Source organism: Plectropomus leopardus, chromosome 11 (genome assembly GCF_008729295.1).
Source record: "Plectropomus leopardus isolate mb chromosome 11, YSFRI_Pleo_2.0, whole genome shotgun sequence".
Classification (NCBI taxonomy): domain Eukaryota; kingdom Metazoa; phylum Chordata; class Actinopteri; order Perciformes; family Serranidae; genus Plectropomus; species Plectropomus leopardus.
Window position 1 is genome coordinate 2,169,928 of NC_056473.1, and position 18,595 is coordinate 2,188,522.

The 18,595-nt window shown below is 41.4% G+C and overlaps 1 protein-coding gene across 2 annotated transcripts in view; it reads left to right on the forward strand.

The window, feature by feature from the left end:
• The first annotated feature begins 1,021 nt into the window (after positions 1-1,021).
• The window catches only part of mctp2a (multiple C2 domains, transmembrane 2a), a 36,431-nt gene continuing 18,857 nt past the window's right edge, over positions 1,022-18,595 (forward strand). The window contains exons 1-17 of one of the 2 annotated variants that reach the window (XM_042496158.1): positions 1,022-1,103; positions 2,823-3,830; positions 5,575-5,634; positions 5,725-5,833; positions 9,120-9,262; positions 9,366-9,442; positions 9,547-9,661; positions 9,759-9,782; positions 12,096-12,272; positions 12,988-13,118; positions 13,225-13,411; positions 13,679-13,772; positions 13,868-13,970; positions 14,059-14,161; positions 14,994-15,095; positions 15,211-15,285; positions 15,572-15,691. In XM_042496158.1, coding sequence (XP_042352092.1) covers positions 2,835-3,830; positions 5,575-5,634; positions 5,725-5,833; positions 9,120-9,262; positions 9,366-9,442; positions 9,547-9,661; positions 9,759-9,782; positions 12,096-12,272; positions 12,988-13,118; positions 13,225-13,411; positions 13,679-13,772; positions 13,868-13,970; positions 14,059-14,161; positions 14,994-15,095; positions 15,211-15,285; positions 15,572-15,691 — 2,616 coding nt within the window. In that variant the 5' untranslated portion in view covers positions 1,022-1,103; positions 2,823-2,834. The remainder of the gene's footprint in view (positions 1,104-2,822; positions 3,831-5,574; positions 5,635-5,724; positions 5,834-9,119; positions 9,263-9,365; positions 9,443-9,546; positions 9,662-9,758; positions 9,783-12,095; positions 12,273-12,987; positions 13,119-13,224; positions 13,412-13,678; positions 13,773-13,867; positions 13,971-14,058; positions 14,162-14,993; positions 15,096-15,210; positions 15,286-15,571; positions 15,692-18,595) is intronic. The other variant, XM_042496159.1, reaches the window with a different exon arrangement.

Here is an 18,595-nt window from a genome sequence, read left to right on the forward strand (position 1 = left end):
CCCAGCCCTGCCTTTCAACTGGGAGCCAAGTTGGGGCTCTTTCATGTGGGACTGATCTCTTTAAGACGTCAGCAAATATTGAACAAGACTCAGTCCAGACTCAAACACATCTGTTGTCATATAGTCTCCACTGTTAGGCACAGACATGGAGAGAGAGAGTGAACACCAGTGGGTCTGTTGCATTAGCTTCGATGTGTGGACATAAAGCTATAGTTTATACTTTGCAAACACAAATGCTCACTTTTGACGAGCTTAGGCTAAACCATGTTCCACTGTAAACAAATATGGGGCTGTGTGAGAGAGATGGAGTTTGGTATGACAAGGCAGCCACCGACTGCCAGATCCGTGCTGAAGATCAGAGATGAGATAAGATGAACAGATAGCCAACATTTCATATGCCTCAGTCATGTTGTAGAATCCATCAGCAGTATTTTGGGACCGTTTTGGACAGATAAGAAGGACAGTTGTATTGTAGAATTAGGATAGATTATGGAATTAAGTATTTTTCTCAAATACTTGGAGCTATAAGAGAACGCACATTAGAGGAAGTGTAATGCATGCGCGTATTGAAACAGACAAATAGCCCTACAAATGCAAATAAGTATTCAAATCAACAATAAACAGACTGACAGGCCGGCAACAAACAGGCTGTTAAACTTGCTGAACTGAAAAATTTCATCATAGTTTTGATGCTTCAGCGTGTATTTAATCTATCGCCTAAGTGTCTTGTACTCGCTGCTTGTCATCAATGTCTTTCTGATCCCTTCTAATTGAAGTTGTACTGTTTGTGGCTCCATCCATCAAAAATCACTTGGGTAGGGCTCAACACGTGACTGTGGTATTCTCATAGTCGTTGAAACTCACCTTGTGAGACTGGTATGGCTTGTTTCACCCAGTTTTGCCTCTCCACCAATCGCCTGCTTCCAAAGTTGTCTTGAAGCAGGAAAGGGCACTAACTAACTACCTGTTGTGTTGCCTGAAACACTTCCCCTTTGACATCATTGTTGGGATGGTTGAGCTACCTCTCTGGAAATTTACTGGTGCTCTCGGACTGATTCAGTGTGCGGCTCTGTCAAGCTGTTCAGTGGACATCATCTGAGAAGGTATCATCATGTTTTTGTTGTCTAAATCAGACTTATATATTTCAGTATTTAATGGTCTGTGAAATAATTTAAGTGAAGTAATTCATTCAGAAATGTTTGTAGGATCACATATTAGGCCTTAGCACCAATGGTGAGATTTTTCTCTGATTTATGTGGTCACAGGTGGACATTGCTTATGTACTGTTAACAGTAGATCAAGATTGAAATTTTGCTTGAGCAAAGATAAGTTGACAGACAAACTGGTATCTTTACTTTTGTTTGTGTGTTTGCATGTAAATCCTTTGAAGCGGTTAATCTGCAGCTGTATTACTAATTCTTCACCTACTGTATATTTCACCTTCTGTAAGGACACCGTCTACATTTAAAGTGATAGAGTGCCTAAAATACTATTCCAGACAAAGCGTCTAAGGTAGGACAGGAAAGTACATTCAGAAGTTCGATACTTTTTGGTCAAACTAAGTTTGAGTATAGCCAACATTTCTTTTGAAGAAAGAATTTCCTTAAAGGTATTTTTCAACATGGACCCTATTTCCCCTTTTGCTTTCTGTGTGTGTGTGTGTGTGTGTGTGTGTGTGTGTGTGTGTGTGTGTGTTTTGTCTAACTAACTAATGGGGACAATTTACATCCACTAAAAGTGCTTGTTTTTGCCACTGACAGGCTCATGTTTTTATATTAAGTGTCTGGTCTTTTTGTTAGTGTGTGTAACCATATCTCGCTCAAGGAGAAGTCTTGTTTTACACATTGTCAAAATCTGCTAGATACTCTAAAATCTATTAGATAACACCAGGGGTTGAACGTTATTGTTTTTTCAGGGCCAATACCGATTATTAGTATTTAATGAGACTGATAACCAATATTTGGAACCAATGCATTTAAAATAAAAATGAAAGCCTTTCTGTCAATATTTTGGTTTTAGAATATAACAAACTCCAACACAAAACTTTAAGTTACTTAAGCAAATATTTCATCCAAGTTGAAACTTTCAGCAACAAATATAAGTTCCCTGCAACTTTTTTTATGAAGTCAAGTGAAAATTTAAACAAAAAATGAAAAAAATAAAAATAGCTCCCTGAGGTTTTACGTTGTAAAAGTTCCTCCCATGCTGACACTTTCTTTGCACTTTTTTGTTAATTAATTTTACTGGCGATTATTAAAATAAAATGCTGATACAGGTATTTGTCCAAATATCTGCCTCAATAATTAGCCAGGCCAATAATCTGTCAACCCCTAAATAACACTAAGCTATGCTTTCTGTACTCCAACACAACAAACTCTTCCAGCACTTTTCTGCAAAAAAAGTGTTCTTGAACGCAACTTGGTCACAATAACAAACAGTGCAACAAAAGGTAAAAGAAAAACATTTTGTTTTTTCGGTAGTTTTTTTTCCGCTTAATGCTGTCAGACACTTCTAATAACAATCTTAGCCTGTCAGTGGGAAAACGGGTTTAATGGACTTAAATTGACCATGCACAATTCTCTCTCAATAGTGGATCAATTTTAAAAAAGTTGTCTACATCGATCACTTGGACACAGCAAGGGTCCAGACTGAAAAATACTGGTTTAAAGTTTCCCTTTCATCAGTGGCAACCTCTTGTACATTTTGATGTTGTAGTGTATATAATTTCCATGAACTGAGTCTACTGCACCTTGCTGCATTGTTCTTAGCTTGTACACAGGTCACAAAAAGGATCTTGATCTCACTTTTTTTTTATCTCAAAGGTATCACTCAAGATGGATGTCAAGAAAAAGAACTTCTTGGAGAACTTGCGTCTAAAAACTAAGTTGGGCAACCTGAAGAAGCCAGGGAAGAAGGCCCTTGCCAAGCAGGGCAGGAGGCTGGCCCATCGACGCAGTATTTCTGTACCGGACCTGAGGTTTGTGCCTGGTGAAGCATTTGCTACAGACAGCGCCCTGGTGTCCAATGATGCCATCTTCTTTGGCCACTCCCCTGGTCAGAGTGATACTGATTCTGTAGCAAGTGGGTCCATCGCTGATGGACCTCTCTTCACAGACAAACTGACTGATTCAGTCCCAGAAATCCGACTTAAAGTTCCCACAGATCGCACAGCTGCTGCTTTGAATAGAGTAAGTGCCCCAGCAGGAACACCGGGCCTTTATGAGGAAATTGACGATATGTTGAATTTGAGATCACAGAACAGGACGAACTTCACTCGAGAAGCCTTGTACACACAACCAGATAAAAGAGCCAAAGGGAATGCAACTAAATTTACTTTTGATCCTATTCCTGCACCAAGATCAGTTTTTACCCACGCACTTTCACCAAGGCCAGACCTTGTAGACAGAGAGAGTCCCTCTGGTGAAGATGCCCAAGCTGACAGAGTTTCCACAGGTTCTGTTTCTGCAATACTGGCCAGAGCAAGCTCAATGGGAGAACAAATGTACCCTTACACGGAAAAGAGGACCCCATCCTTTGAGTACAGAAAGCCGTCATCTGAAAAAGGAACTCCGCCAGTAACCAGGGCAAATGCTCCTGCAGATACCGTGTCTCTGATGTTAGATACTCTGGGTACTCCTCTGGAGAGTGCAGATGGTACCTCTCTGGATTCTGCCTGTGGCAGTCCCATTGAGGAGCGAGTCAACATGCCTTGGACAACAGACTCAGAGGAACTGGAACTCTGCTCTCCCTTTCTGATGAGAGACTACTCCGTGGAAGAGGCTCTGCTCGAAGAAGCCCAGCCTGAGGAGGGCCTGGAAGATATAGCAGAGGTCAGTTATATTACAAGCATATTAAACTGCACGCACACTCAGACGAACTTTCTGCATGTTATGTAGACTGTTATTTGAAATTTGTATTCAGATGTCAAATTAGTCATTTTCCTTTTACTGGATAAATCAAACAGATGGAAATCCAAACAAATTAAGTTCTGTGCTTATACATTAACTGTTAGAGAGCCCCCTCCGTTGTAGAAACTAAGATAAAAGTGTTAATCTCACAGGAATTAGATAAAAGTATGCAAGCTCTAGTGTTTTAGTCAATAACGTAATATATTCTCTCATCGGTCATATCTGCATGCTTAATTTGACTTCATTTGACTCAAATGGTCTGGTTTGGTTTTTCACACACTTCAGCTGCTCTGCGAAGAGCCTCGAATGTGGTGAATGGCATGAAATCGACATTCCTTTTCTAAACCCGAGCTTAGGCTTGTGGTTTTATGACACTTCATCCCTGTAGCACACATGCAGTATAGACAGTGTGTATATTCTAGGTACACCCATTGTGACAGCAACAATTCAGCCTACAGGTGCCACATATCAAAAGTGTCCTCTGATAGTTGGTTTCAGCTTTACCCAAGGGCTGTAAAAAGGCAAATCCCATGTGGTCACTTCACATTTAACACCAAGACTATTGTGTCCTCCCTTGTCTAGATGCCTCTTAGATACCAGCTGAAAACCTGCGTTACTAGTTGGAGACACAATGTACCGTGGAGAGCTCTACAAAAAGTACAAAAACAGACTGATAATATCTCACTTTGCCTTTCACTTTTTACTGCTGTGGGCATTATTGGCATACTATAGTCATGTCAGTTGTGTCCCCGAAAGACATCTAAAGTCATGACAAATACTTGGAGTATTAATGAGCAGAAGTCCTTGTGCACAGCCAGTGTGATCATCAGGTGCTGGTTTGTAGCAGGACCATTTATAGTGAACATAGACCACTGCACACTGAAGAACTTAAGTGTGACTTTAGGTTCACTCACTGCGCTCAGTGAAATTACAAGTATAGTAAGTATTCACAGGTGATAAATATATATATGAATCTTATGACTATTTATCAACATCTTTTTTCATTTTTTTCTAAGTGTATCTATAATATATTCTATATTATATCTAAAGTGAGCATTATTCAAAAAACATGACGTATTTACAAAACAGCAAGGATTTCATCATAATCAATGTAACAGTGTTCACACTGTAACATCTGTGAAAACATCAAGGCTATTTTAGGCTTCTTGATGTTTTTGATAAATGTTATTTTGTAAATATTGTTACATTGATTATGATAAATCATGAAATCCTTGCTGTTTCTTGATATGTGTAGTAAATATTGTCATGTTTTTTGAATCATACTCACTTAAGAAAATGTCATTGATACACTTTGGAAAAAAAACAGAGATAAATAAAAGAGATGTAGATAATTAGTCATGTGACTTGTGTGTATTTATCACACCTGTGAATACTGTAATTTCACTGAGCGCACCTGAAGAAGCTACAGGCAAAATGTGCTGCTCGCTCTGAATAAAGTCACAGCAAAGTTCTTCAGTGTGTGGTGGTCTATTTTGTATTTTACTTTAAATATTTAGAGAATGTTTTGAAAAACACCCTTTTTTAAATTAAAGACATAAATATGTGGACCCCAGAGCGATGCATACACCCAGACATCTCAGCTTGACTGTGAACTATAAAAAGTGTTTGAATTCTTCATAAAATGAAGAACTTTTTTCCCATGTAGATGTCCAGTGAACCATTTGAGTTTTTTGAAGAAGTTTTGCAAGATCCTCTGGAAAGCTCTGTAAGTACTCACTTGACTGCTGTGCCCATTGAAGTAAGTCAGGCATATGGTACAAGAAAGCTTTTAAAAGTGAATGGTTCTTCACTCTAGGTCATAGCAACAGGGCCTGATGTCCAAGTACCTGTCCCGTGCCAGCGATACCTCCTGAATATCAACCTAAAGCAGGGGAGGAACCTGGTCATCAGAGATAAGCGCTCTGGTAGGTCAACAACCTGCAGGTGATCCGTAAGTCCTGGTCTTTCACAGCCTGTAAGGCTAAGTTACTGTCTGACTTAGATCTTGAGAGAATAATTACAAACTCTTTATAAGCTAACATCTTAAAAATATGGGATTTTTTTCAAACACTTGGGTGGATCAGTACAGATCAAAAGATGCCTTATCAGATTCTGTGTACATCTTAAAAGAATGCAGCTCTGTGTGTTGGCTTGTGGCTGCAGCTAAAGGGTGAGCTCTCTCTGAAATACTGCACATGCACGCATGCTTAGATCTCGTTAATCTCGCTGTACTTGAGAGCCAATCAGGCGGTGGAAAGTTGCGAATGGAAAATCTGTTATTGTGTATAAAAGCAAGATGAGCTGTGTTGAGTTAATGCATGTGTTTACTTGTAAGGATGACGTGCCTTGTCAAGTTGTGCATGTACGGGGAAAAAAAAATACACACCGGAGAAGTATGCAGTCAGACCTGTATGACAAAAGGTAGACTGGGATAAAGCCATCAGTAATTAAAGAGAACACAGGATCTGAACATGAATCCACGGGTTTTGTAGCTTATTAGAAAAGGCTGGTTTTCAGATGCTTTGGTATTTTTTTTGCTAAATTTAATTGGCATTCAAATGTTTGTAATTCGTCCCTCATAGCTGAAACAAAGCCTTTGGCTCATAGATTTTAAAGAGTTATCACTTACAGCGTAGATGTTCATATTTTTAAAATCTTCCGGGCCACAAAGGTTTTGTCTCTTAAATTATGGTGTGCAGGTCTTTAGGTCTGATGTTGGAAATTAGTCTTATACATTTCTATAGGAGTGTTGAAGTTGTTTTGCTATTTTATTAAGGTAATGCATTTGGATGCATTTGGCCCATTCTATTTGCTCCATTTATTCACATGCTTATGTCTTGTGACCATTTGAGGAACTTTAAGGTATTTATTGTAGGATGATGTTTAAAATGATAAAAGAGGATACTTATGTTTTGACTTGCCAGGTTTTGTAAGGTTATATATAGTTATATTTAATGTTTATTTTGATTTATGGTTAAAAAACAATTGTACTATTACCTGGCTCATGATGCAAAGCAGTTTCAGGGGATCAGCAGTCTCAGCTGTCCTCTGATTGGATGATGAAAAAAATATTTTTGTGTTTGTATATATGTAGAAAAGTTGTGTTGCTGCTGTCAAACCTGATGAAAGTCTGCTACACCAAAATGTGTTTTTTTCATTCAGTAAATATGTCAGCAGTAAGCGGGACAGTGCAGGAGATTCTCTCTTTGTTTATGTACTGTATTTCCATACAGGCCTACTGGGCCAGGCCCCAGGGGCCCAAAGGGCTCAGGGGGCCCTTAATCCAAAGCCTTTGCCTGAAGTTGTTATTATTAACTTTGCATTTCTTGTCAAAAGGCTTAGTTATCATGTCAATAACAGAGCTCCAAAAGTCCTTAAAGAAAAGGAGAACCTGAGGACTAAACTATACATTTGCTGTCACAATAAGGAAACCACCAGGATACATTTTAAGTGAGAGTTTCTGTTCCCTGAGTTTGTCCAAAGGGCTTTAGATGTGGGGAAGGACAGGAGCATGTTGTACCTTCCCTAAGGGGGTTAGGTTTTTTTTAATGTGTCTGGGCCAGGAGGCCCATGTGTCATAATCTGCCCATGTATCTGGGTATAAAATCAAGATTTAAATTGAAACACATTTACATTGGTATTTTATCATAAACTGGATGATTATTTGAGAACTGATCATTCAATGACAATGACACTGATCAGTGAGAGAGGGAGACACAGAATGACGCAAGTGTGTAATACAAATTTGCACACATCTTTATCTGTCCCTGAGGCCCAGTCTCAGCAGTTTGCTTTGGTAAAGCAGTGACCTCGGGTGGCCAGAAGTGGAACTTCAACTTTTAAAAATGCATGTGTGGTCTTAAAAAGAGTAGCTTTTTAATGACAATATTTTTTGGCAATGTTTTGGGCTTTAATTATTAGTTTTTTAAGTTAAAAAACAAAACATAGTTAAAACTTGGAATATTAATCAAAGGACACATTTTATAGTAGAAAGTTATGACATGTTTATCTCTCTATACACACACATATATCAAAGCTTTATCAGTTTTATGGAATTGAAAATTTTAACTATTAGGCAATTGTGTAGTTTTAATCAAAGTTATGTGCTGCTGTAGCTGCTGTAGCTTTGGGAAATCACCTGGCAGCCAGTCACTGAGAGGACTTCCTTCTTGGACTGATACTTAACAGTTTTTTCCTGCCTGGCACCAGAAGACCTTCCAAGCCCAGTGCCCTGCTCCCTGCTAGTTGAGACCTTACTTTCCTTGACAAGATGGCACTGTGATGATGCAATCTCCACACGCCCCCTGTCTCTCCACTGTTTGCCCAACAATCAACAGCGTGCCAAAGGCTCACCAATGGCATACATTGTCATTACATATTCTGAAAGGAGCCACACCATCAGCCCCCACTCCTTGCTTTTTGTTCTCCCCTTTTTTCCCATTAATTTCCATCGTCACCGTTCTCAGTCATGCCAGAGCTTTTCTCCTTGCTAGCTGCCACATTCTCCTCCTGTCAAGTTGCCTGGAGGTTTCCCTGTCACAGGCTGGCAGGGTGGAGCTGCTGTGGGTCCTGCCTGCCTTTGCGAGATGTTCATTTGGAGTGGGGAGCTGACAGGCCTGACAGCCCATCCCCACAGGGCCTTTGTCATGTGATTCAAGCCTCCCTGCAGGCTCTCTCAAGCACCCCTTTATTCCCCTATACAAATGAAGGCATGGGACTGGCTTTCATTTTTTGGCCAATCTGCATGCAATTGCAGAAACAAAGAAGTCCCATACCCCCACCCCACTTGCAGACAGACTTTCTTAACAGGCTTGGGAGATTAACACTGGTTGCTTCTAGATTTTGGTTTCTGGTTGCCTCATGCTGGCGAGTGTTTCTACTCTTTCACAATTAAACAGCTACATCCCTCTGTTTTTGCCAGGAGTGGGGTGCACCTCCTCCTCACATATTTCAGTCTCTCACACAAGCAGCATGGGGGAAGGGTGTGTATGTGTGTTTGGGGGGGTCGTGTGTGTTTTTAGTGTACATCTTTAAAGTGACAATATGATCTACACAAATAAAACATAGTTTGCATAAATAATTCACTTCTAACACAGACTGTATATACACAAGTCTTTAGATAATGTGTTTGTATATTAATTTAACACTTAGGGTAATCACTACTTGTGTAACCCATTTTTTGCTGATTTGGTCTTTCTTAATTTATTTTAGGGACCAGTGATCCGTATGTGAAGTTCAAACTTGAAGGAAAACAGTTCTATAAAAGTAAAGTAGTTTATAAAAGCCTGAATCCACGGTGGAATGAGTCCTTCTCCCATCCTCTTCGAGACCGAGAGCATGCTGTGGAAGTTCGGGTAGGCGTTGTTTGTTTGAATGCAATGAGTTATTTTATAATACAGGAGTGGTTTTCGCTGGAACACACAATTTTTGTTAACAATGTTTGTAATATTGCTGCAGGTCTACGATAAAAACCGGACCGCTGACGAGTTCATGGGTTCCAGCGCGATTTCCCTGAAAAATCTTGATTTGTACAAGTGAGGAATACATTTCACTATTATTTATTAATAGATGATCATAAAGATATCCATTAGTGATAGTCAGTTTTAATCTCCTTCTTTTCCTTTCTTTTTCTTTACAGAACCTATGAAATGGAGTTGCGTCTTGATGATCCTAAAAGTAAAGAAGATGACATGGGAGTGATTGTTGTTGAAATCTGCTTAATGTTTAGAGACGCCACCGTCAAAAGGCCCCCTGTAAGAGCATTTCTGATATAACAAGTGTTGATGCAGTTTTCTATCTCTAATCTTTTCTGAATTGTTTGTACTGATTTGTATTGGGTTTTCTTTACAGAGATGGCCTCAAAGGAAAAATAAGGTATGGATTTTTAAATAATTACATTTACTTTTAACTTAACTTAATAGTTTATGTGAATCCAGAGTGCTACTTGTATTCCTGATTCAAGGTTTGTCATTTCCATTGCAGCGCTGACAGTTACTCTGCTCTGAAGCACTAGGGGGCAGTAGCTCACTGTACTATGGTCCAACAAAGAATGAGGTGTATGCTCAGGACTCAGGCTTTTGTGTGTAACCTTGGTTTCAGCACAGCCTATTTCTTTTGTGGTTTTATAGTGAACCTTTTTTGCAATGCATATTATTTTTCAGTGGTATCATTTGCGGGGGAAAAAAAAGTACGGTACAATATTACAATTTGATCAAAACCAAAATAATAATATTGACTGAATATGTTGTCATGAAAGAGCCCTCAGATGAATATTATGGAGCAGTATTTGGTTTTTGTAGTAAACAAAGTTCCATCTCCTCTCAAGTGGTTTTCAGTGTATTGCAGCTGTAATTAGATTCAGAGTGAAATGGGAGGGTTGCTGTTTGGGACTCACACTGCAGCGAGTGGGTTTATATTCACACCTATGTAGTCACTACATCTGCCACTGTTCAGTCTCTTGATGGTCCAGTAGACAATCTCAATTTGGAATTAGATGACAAAGGAATGAAGCCATTTTCATACGCATTGTAGGTTATCCACTACAGATGGTGAAAGATACTCAAAGGGAGACAGAAATGTGTGATGGGACTCTTCACAATGTTCTGCTGCCTAAATCACAGTGCTAATTTAACAATGTAACAATGCCATTTTTTTCCCATTTCATTTTTGACAAACGTACAATATCTTATTGCATTTAACACCTATCCTGGAAGTGCTGAATACCCAGCTCTTGCAGCTCCACTCCCCCTCTTTCAGAACATCGTTTTCTCCCTCTGTGTTACCACCACAGAGACAGGGAATGGCAAGTGCCTGAGTAAAACTCTGCTGTGTGATAGTGTTTCAAACAGGAGGGGGGCGTATGGGAGAAGCGGGAGGGGGGCTCTGCTGTTCGAGGCATGTTGCCAGTGTGGGATGCCTAAGATCGGCAATGCTGATAATTCCCAGGCATAGCGGGCAATAACCCAGATGTTAGGATGTAATATCACAGCTGTGGATGGACAGTGCTGAGGTACCAGCCAAATGGACCTGGGTCTGAGCTCATCGTGCTTGTCCCCATGCTGTCCCACCATATGGAAGCAATCGCACAGCCCTTTTAGGACCAGGAATAGATTCTCTTTAGGGGCCACTTACAGTTAAGTGGAATTGTTTTATTGGCCGCTGAGATAGAAATGTGTCCAAGATAAACACTTGGGATGACTTGGCTGAGGCCTGTTTTATATCGCTCCTCCACTCCCTCTGTTCCTCTTCTTTTGAAGGGGCTGATATTTATAGGGCTGTGTCTGTGGTATTCCATGTTAATTCAGGTCCCTGAGATGTGCTTTGATCCCCTCCGGATTGGGTGGCAATGTGGGTTGTGACCCCGTAGTGAAGAGGAGGGGCCGGAGTGGCAGGGGAGTTGTAGTGGGGCTGTTTGAAGCAGCGTCGCCGGGGCAGTCGAAGGAGCTGGGCAATCAAAGAGGCTAGAGCAGATTACGGTCCTGCTCTTTAATTACAGTCAGCCCTACACAACCTCTCTGCTGTTTGTTTTTACAGCCCTGGCCTATCACCGCATGGCCTCACGGGAACTCTAACATGGAAACATATCAAGGCCTCTCTCTCTCACTCCCTCTGTGACACACGGCAGGAGAAGTGGATTATTTTGCTGGGCTTGTCCTTGATTTCCAAAGAATCCTTGAATGCACAACATCTATGTTAGATTCACTCGAGTAGAAACAGTTTGTTATTTTTGCTGGTTAAATAAATATTGGATGAATTTGCCAACATGCAGCAAACTCCGACGCTGGCCATACATGCTGCATGTATGCATAATTTGCTGATGAGAGAGCTGTGCGGTTTGCATCATTACTCACTGCTGCCTGCTGTCTCTTGTGCAGTATGCCAAGTGTCCTGCCTCCCCACACTCAGTCTGGGAGCCAGTGATGAGTGGGACTGTCACAGCCAGGGACATCTGGCTGCTCGCTGACGTCCCTCTCTTCCTCGCTCTCCAGGAGCCTCCATGGTGTGGCTTACCTGTCAGTAGAGATGTGCTAATGTACTCCAACAGAGATGTGCTGTATAGCATGGACCTTTGTCCTACTTTTATGCACTCTGTGAGCATGATGAGGTGCCAGGCTGAGGCAGGAACAGGTAAACAGAGGGGACAGCACACACGGAGCTTAACTTTGTGTGTGTTTCTTTGCTCTGCAGCAGAACCAGGCCGCACCATCCCCACGGTCTGCCGAGACGCAGAAGAATCAGCTGAAGAGCCAGATGTGGACAGGGGTGCTTGGTATCACCTTGGTGCAGGGACTGGACCTGCCACAGCACGGCCACGGGGACGTTTACGTCCGCTTTCGCCTTGGTGATCAGAAGTACAAGAGCAAGGTTGGACTTGTTTTTCAAAAAGTCTTTTTCCTTTTTCCCACCTCTCCTACACCGCCTTTTCCCATGCTCCTCTGTCTTTTTAATGTCTGTTCTTTATACTTTTAAGTCTTTCTTCCCTGCCCCTATCTCTTACTTCCCCGCCTCTCTCTCAGCAGGTGCCTGCCAGTGACTCACCTCCACCTTGGCTCACTGGGCCATGGCAGAGGCAGCTCATTAGACTGGGCAAGCCTGCCACTCACTTCTCCCTGTGCTACGGGTGCTGGGCTTCATTGCCTTGATTTGCATACCCAGCATGCCCTGTTCATCTACCTGTACTTGTTGGCCTCCCCCCTGATGATTCTATGGTGCACTTGTCTTGTGTTGTCGTGTCATTTCTTTGTAAACCTCTCTGCTTTCCTCTCTGCTTGTTTGTTTGTTGGACAAAGCTGATTCTAATTGGAAGCTGTCAGTGTTTACAATCCCAGAGTGGCTGCTGAGGTGTACACATACAAGCACACACAAATAGAGAAACACACACACACACACACACACACACACATAACACACCTCTCCTTCTCCTCTCCTACCTTGTTCTGCTTTGGACTGAATGAAGACTTAATCCACCTGTCATGCAGGAGCTGCTCAGTCTGATAATGCATTAAAGCTGGCATTGTATCAAAGTCTGTGTGTCTCCACGTTACTGTATGTGCTGAATCTGTGTCTTGACTGCCCTCAGAACCTCTGCATTCAGGCCAATCCCCAGTGGAGAGAGCAGTTTGACTTCAATCAGTTTGAAGATAACCAGGAACCTCTGCAGGTGGAGGTGTACTCAAAGAGGGGGAGGAAGGGTGAGGAATCATGGGGGATGTGAGTATTTCCTGGTGGGTAGTGTTAATTTTGCTCACATTGGCTCCTCCACCGAACTAGTTGGCCTCGTGTGTTTCATTGGACCTATTTTCCCTTTGTGTCTCAGGTTTGAGATTGACCTATCGAGACTTCCACTTAATGAGAGGCAGCTCTACACTCATGTGCTGGACCCCGGAAAGGGCAGGCTGGTGTTTCTGGTCACCCTGAGACCTTGCTGGGGAGTCTCCATCTCTGACATTGAAACAGCTGCCTTGGATAAGCCTGATGAGAGAGACACAATAGTGGAGAAATTTGTATGTCAAAAGAGAATATTGGTCTAACATCCCACTGCCATTTAGTAATAGTAAAGTAATAATAAGTAAATTTAGTAATAGTAAAAGTCACCTGAGTCAGTTAGAAATAAGAACAAACATGTCATATGGATTTTTCGAAGTGAGCACATTTCAATAGTACAATTCTGTTACAGGCCAAGTGTAAAGAATGCAATCTTTGCAATCTCAAGGCTCATAAAAATGTGTTTCGAATAACATGTTTAGAATAATTTTCATTTTTTTCTCCAGAGCTTAAAGAACTCACACAAGTGTGTGGGGGAGGTTGGCTTCCTTCAGGTCAAAATTGTAAAGGCAAATGATCTTCCCGCTACAGACCTCAATGGTAATCGGCGACAACAATTCACTTCTCTGTTTTCTATCCTCATGGTCATGACTCTTTCTTTACATTAAATAATAACACTTCTTTGTCATTTGCAGGGAAGAGCAACCCTTTATGTGTTGTTGAGCTCGGCAACAGCAAACTTCAAACTCACACAATCTACAAGACGCTCAATCCTGAGTGGAACAAAGCCTTGACATTGTAAGGAAGACATCTGGAAAACAAAAACATCTGTTATACTGTGTTGTATATTGTAATGGAAATGACATGTTTATCTCTTGTGTTACAGCCCAATTAAGGACATTCATGATGTGGCAGAGTTGACTGTCCTTGATGAAAACGGAGACAAAGCCCCAAACTTTTTGGGAAAAGTGGCCATTCCATTACTGACTGTAAGTTTCTTTATGATCACCACTGTTGTAGTACTCTAAACTGAACTCAACCATGTTTTTTACATTTTAGGTGCCAGACAAAAAAGGTGTGTGTGTGTGTCTGTGTCTGTATCTCTGTGTGTGTGTGTGTGTGTGTGTGTGTGTGTTTGTGTGTAAATGTGTGAGTATATGTATATATGTTAGAGATGAAGTTCACAAATGAATTAACTTATTACCTGAGAAGGAGTAGGAAATAGTAAATTTATACTCCCTCCTGCTTCTTTTCAGACATGTAAGATGCAATTTCTTGTTGCTTATTTGAATCTATTAATGCAATATAGGTTATCATAAACTTTTGTTATTGCCATTTTGTTTCATTTTGATCTTTTTCTGTTGTTGTTTTTTTTACATGTTCAAAATTAATATCTATATATCTAAGTGGATTTCAGCTCCGTAGAGTTTGTGTGTATTTGATTGTTTACAGAAAAAAGGAAAATTTGCACACAGAAAAATTACTTTTGCAATACTTTTTGATTATTTTATCAAGACATTTCTTGTCTTACTCAAACACACATATGTATGTACAGTATGGCAATAAAACAGGTGAATGATGAGGAATTTTCATCTGTTATCACTCGTATTTTTATGCAGATGGGGATTAATTTATGGTTTGCATGTGCCAGTGTGTCATGCAGTGTAGGGCTCTCACTGGTCTGGTCTTGGTCATGACTTTGTCTTAGGTTTAGGTGATCTTGACTACAACACTGATAATCAGCGATTGCTACTGTGACATGATTGAATTTGTCAAGGTCTTAAATAATATCTGATATACTATTTCTTTTCTCTCTAAAAGGTGCAGAATGGGCAACAGATATGTCTGTTCTTGAAGAAAGAAGACTTGGGAAGTGCATCAAAAGGAACCATCACTCTGGTGCTGGAGGTTATCTACAACAAAGTAAGGATCAAACTAAATACGTTCAAGCTTGTTAGAAAGGTGATAATGTTCCATATCATGAAGTGGGGAGTCAAAAAGTACTTAAACTGCTGTGGTTTTTTTGTTCTTGTCTCAGGTCAGAGCCGGTATCAAAACCTTTCAGCCGAAGGAGACAAAATTAATGGAGGAAAACCTGAAGTTCTCCAAAAAGGTTATTGCTATTGATGTTTTTAGCAGGATTTAGCTGATGGAACTAAAAGGCTTGCCAGTATGTTCCCCACATCCCAATAATAAAGTGGCCACAACAAAGCTACACACGGTCGCAGTTTGGATCGGACACAGTCAAACTAATTTGTTTAATTGGCTTTAAACATCTAACTTTACAAGTAGCAAATAAGGCATAGTGAGGCTGATTGAACCTCATTGCAAAGTCATAAACATTATGTCCAGTATCAAATGATACTAACCGGTGTTTTCTTCCAATTATTTCCCATTAGGTTCTTGCCCGGAATATATATCGGGTTCGAAAAATCAGCACAGCAGTTCTGTACACGTTACAGTACATTAAAAGCTGTTTTCAATGGGAGAGCACGCAACGGAGTCTAATAGCCTTTCTGGTAAGTCATTGCCTCACGTTAATGAACTCTCTTAAAGCCTTGGGGCGAACAAGTTTTGTCCCATTTCACTGCAGCCCAGTTTTTTAACTCTTTCATTTTATGTGAATTAGATGTTGGGGAGAATCTGTGGTTTAGTCATTTTCTCTCTCCGCTCGTCTTTTTCCCATGAAAAACAATGGCTGCCTTTCTGTTTTGATCCCATGCGTATGTGATGGATGTGCTTTATCCTTTAAATCAAACCCCACTTGGCTTTCCTTCACTTCTGATGACATTAGAGTGTATTTGAAGGGGTGGGGTTTGGGCGTTTGTACATCTGACTTCTTAGCAAAGCCTCCTAGCCCAGGGGACGGTGTAAGGAGGATCACAGTCTCAACTTCCTTGGGTGGAGGAGTGACAGTCTGCCTCCGAGATTTGAACCTTGTTTAAATGTCTCTGTTTAGCTGTTTTTAATGAGGGTATGTGATCTAGGGTCCTAAGCTTAAATAATCTTAAATCACCCTGTGAATCCCCCTCAGTACAGCACATGTAATGTCATGATTAAGAGTGTACACTTGCCATGAAAGCCCTGCCAGCGCCATGTCAGGGTGAGGAAGCGGTCACAGACAGGGTGTGTGAAGAACTCTCCTTTCACCGCCTTTCTTCTGTCTGCTGTGTCTCAGAATGACATGCAATTCATACCTGGTGTATTCTGTAAGCCCTTCTCACTGATCCTGAGGTGCAAATCCCCCCAGGCAATGGCCAGGCTCAATGTATCACAGCCTTTAGAACAGCAAGGCACACAGACAGGCAGGCGGACACACAGGCAGGAAGACAGAGAACAATGTGGGCGATTGTATAAGGATAGAGTGGGAGGCAGGCTACTATCTGGGAAAGAAAGTTGGAGCACAGAAAGAGGGAGACAGTTGGGTAAGAGTGCGGTCTACGCAGACTGATAGCGAGAGACTTGGAGGCAGGGATAAGGGCAGGAGAGCAGGAGGATAGGCAGGCTGACAGGTGACAGGTCAGCGGGATGGGGCCATCTTCCTCCACCTATAATTAGATCCTCCGCAGGCGATGGGAGTGTGTGGTGGCACACTCTAATCTTTCATTTCCACTTCTACTCCACCTGCTGTTTAGGGGTGCGGCACACAAATAGAGATCTTAGAACGGGAGGGGGACTCACACACTCAGTATTTTCATCAGCATCATCGTTACTGTAGGGCAGTGCTTCCTGGCCTTATTTTTGTCAGCTGTGTGTCATCTTATCAGCGAGGATGGTAATTTCTTGTCTTGTCTTATCCTTTATTTGAAACAATTGCTCTGTTTTCAGACTCTAACATCAGCACTGGTCGATAATTTTTAGAGCAGACCGTAACAGATTAAAGGTAGTTCACTTTTGTCTGCAATAAGGTGGGCTTCAAATAGTCTTTTTTTTTTATATTAATTTTTAGGGCTTTTAGCTTTTAATGGACAGGACAACTGAAGTGTGAAAGGGGGACAGAACAGGGATGACACTTAGCAAAGGGCCCTGGCAGGAATTTAGCCCACAACCGTTGCAGCAAGGACATAGCCTCTATACATTAGGTGCCCGCTCTACATACTGAGCTACTGGGTGCCCTGCACTTTAAATAGTCTGAGGGAAAATGGAGACAAAGCCCCAAACTTTTTGTGGAAGGTGGCCATTTCATTACTGACTTCAAGTTTCTTTATGATCATTACTGTTGGTAGTACTCTAAACTGAACCGGTAATTACTTATCCTGTCTCATCCTTTTATTTGAAACAATTGCTCAGTTTTTAGGCTCTAACAACTTGGTTAATATTTTTAAAAGCAGACCGTAAAGAGTAGCTGGAGTTCGCCTTTGTCTGCAAAAAGGTGTGCTTCAAATAGTCTAAGTAAAAATGGAGACAAAGCCCCAAACTTTTTGGGGAAAGTGGCCATTTCATTTTTACTGACGGAAAGCTTCTTTATGATCAGCGCTGTTGTATTCTAACTGTAGACTCTAACACCAGCACACTGGTTGATATTTTTAAAAGCAGACTGTAAGAGAGTAGCTAGAGTTGGCCTTTGTCTGCGTAGAGGTGCGCTTCAAACAGTCTGAGTGTCGAAGGTGCATGGCGAGAATTGCCCAAACAGAGCAAATCTGCCACTGTGTATTCATCACCCACTCATCAGCAGACTGAGAGTTCAGCGAGTAAAAAGTTCTTGTTTTCAATGAGTTATTATAATCTCAACAAGTAACAGGCGCAGTGAAACATGAAAATCACATGTAAATATTGCGTGTAATTGATAGTAACCGGAAAAAAAAACACTCAATCAGTGAGGCCAACAGCAAGGTCTTGACTTGACTTGGCTGTCATTACGAGACTAGTGCCACGCCGCTATCCACACTCGTGCCCCTGCCTACTCCAAGGGTAGCCACTGCACAGCTACTCCTCCTCCTCCAAGTCATCATTTGCAATTAAGTTAGTGTTTGGAGCTGTCTAAAGCAGCATGCCACCATGTGCCTTAATGAAAGCAGCTCCCACTCCTATCTTTATATCTTTAGGCAGTGGTAATAAGGTAACTGATTCAGACATTGACAGATGGCCTCTGCTTGCCTCTCAGATGTGCATAATTATACCACTAGTGTCTGCTCTTTTCCACAGTGGCAGGCAGCGCAGGGCTTCTCAGGGTATGCCGGTAGGAAACACTGCAATGGTGGGTCTAGCTTTAATATACATTACAATACATTATTTATCAAGCAGGCAGACCGGTCCTACCCTTTTACACCATATACATCCTGTAATGCATTACCGCTGCTGTGGTTTCTACTGGGACTGCGGGATGCTCGCGTAGTGCTTTACCAGGAATACTTAGCCATTATATCACTCAATCCCATAGGCCAATTTTCTGACCTCCACACAGCATGCAGTCTACATTTGTA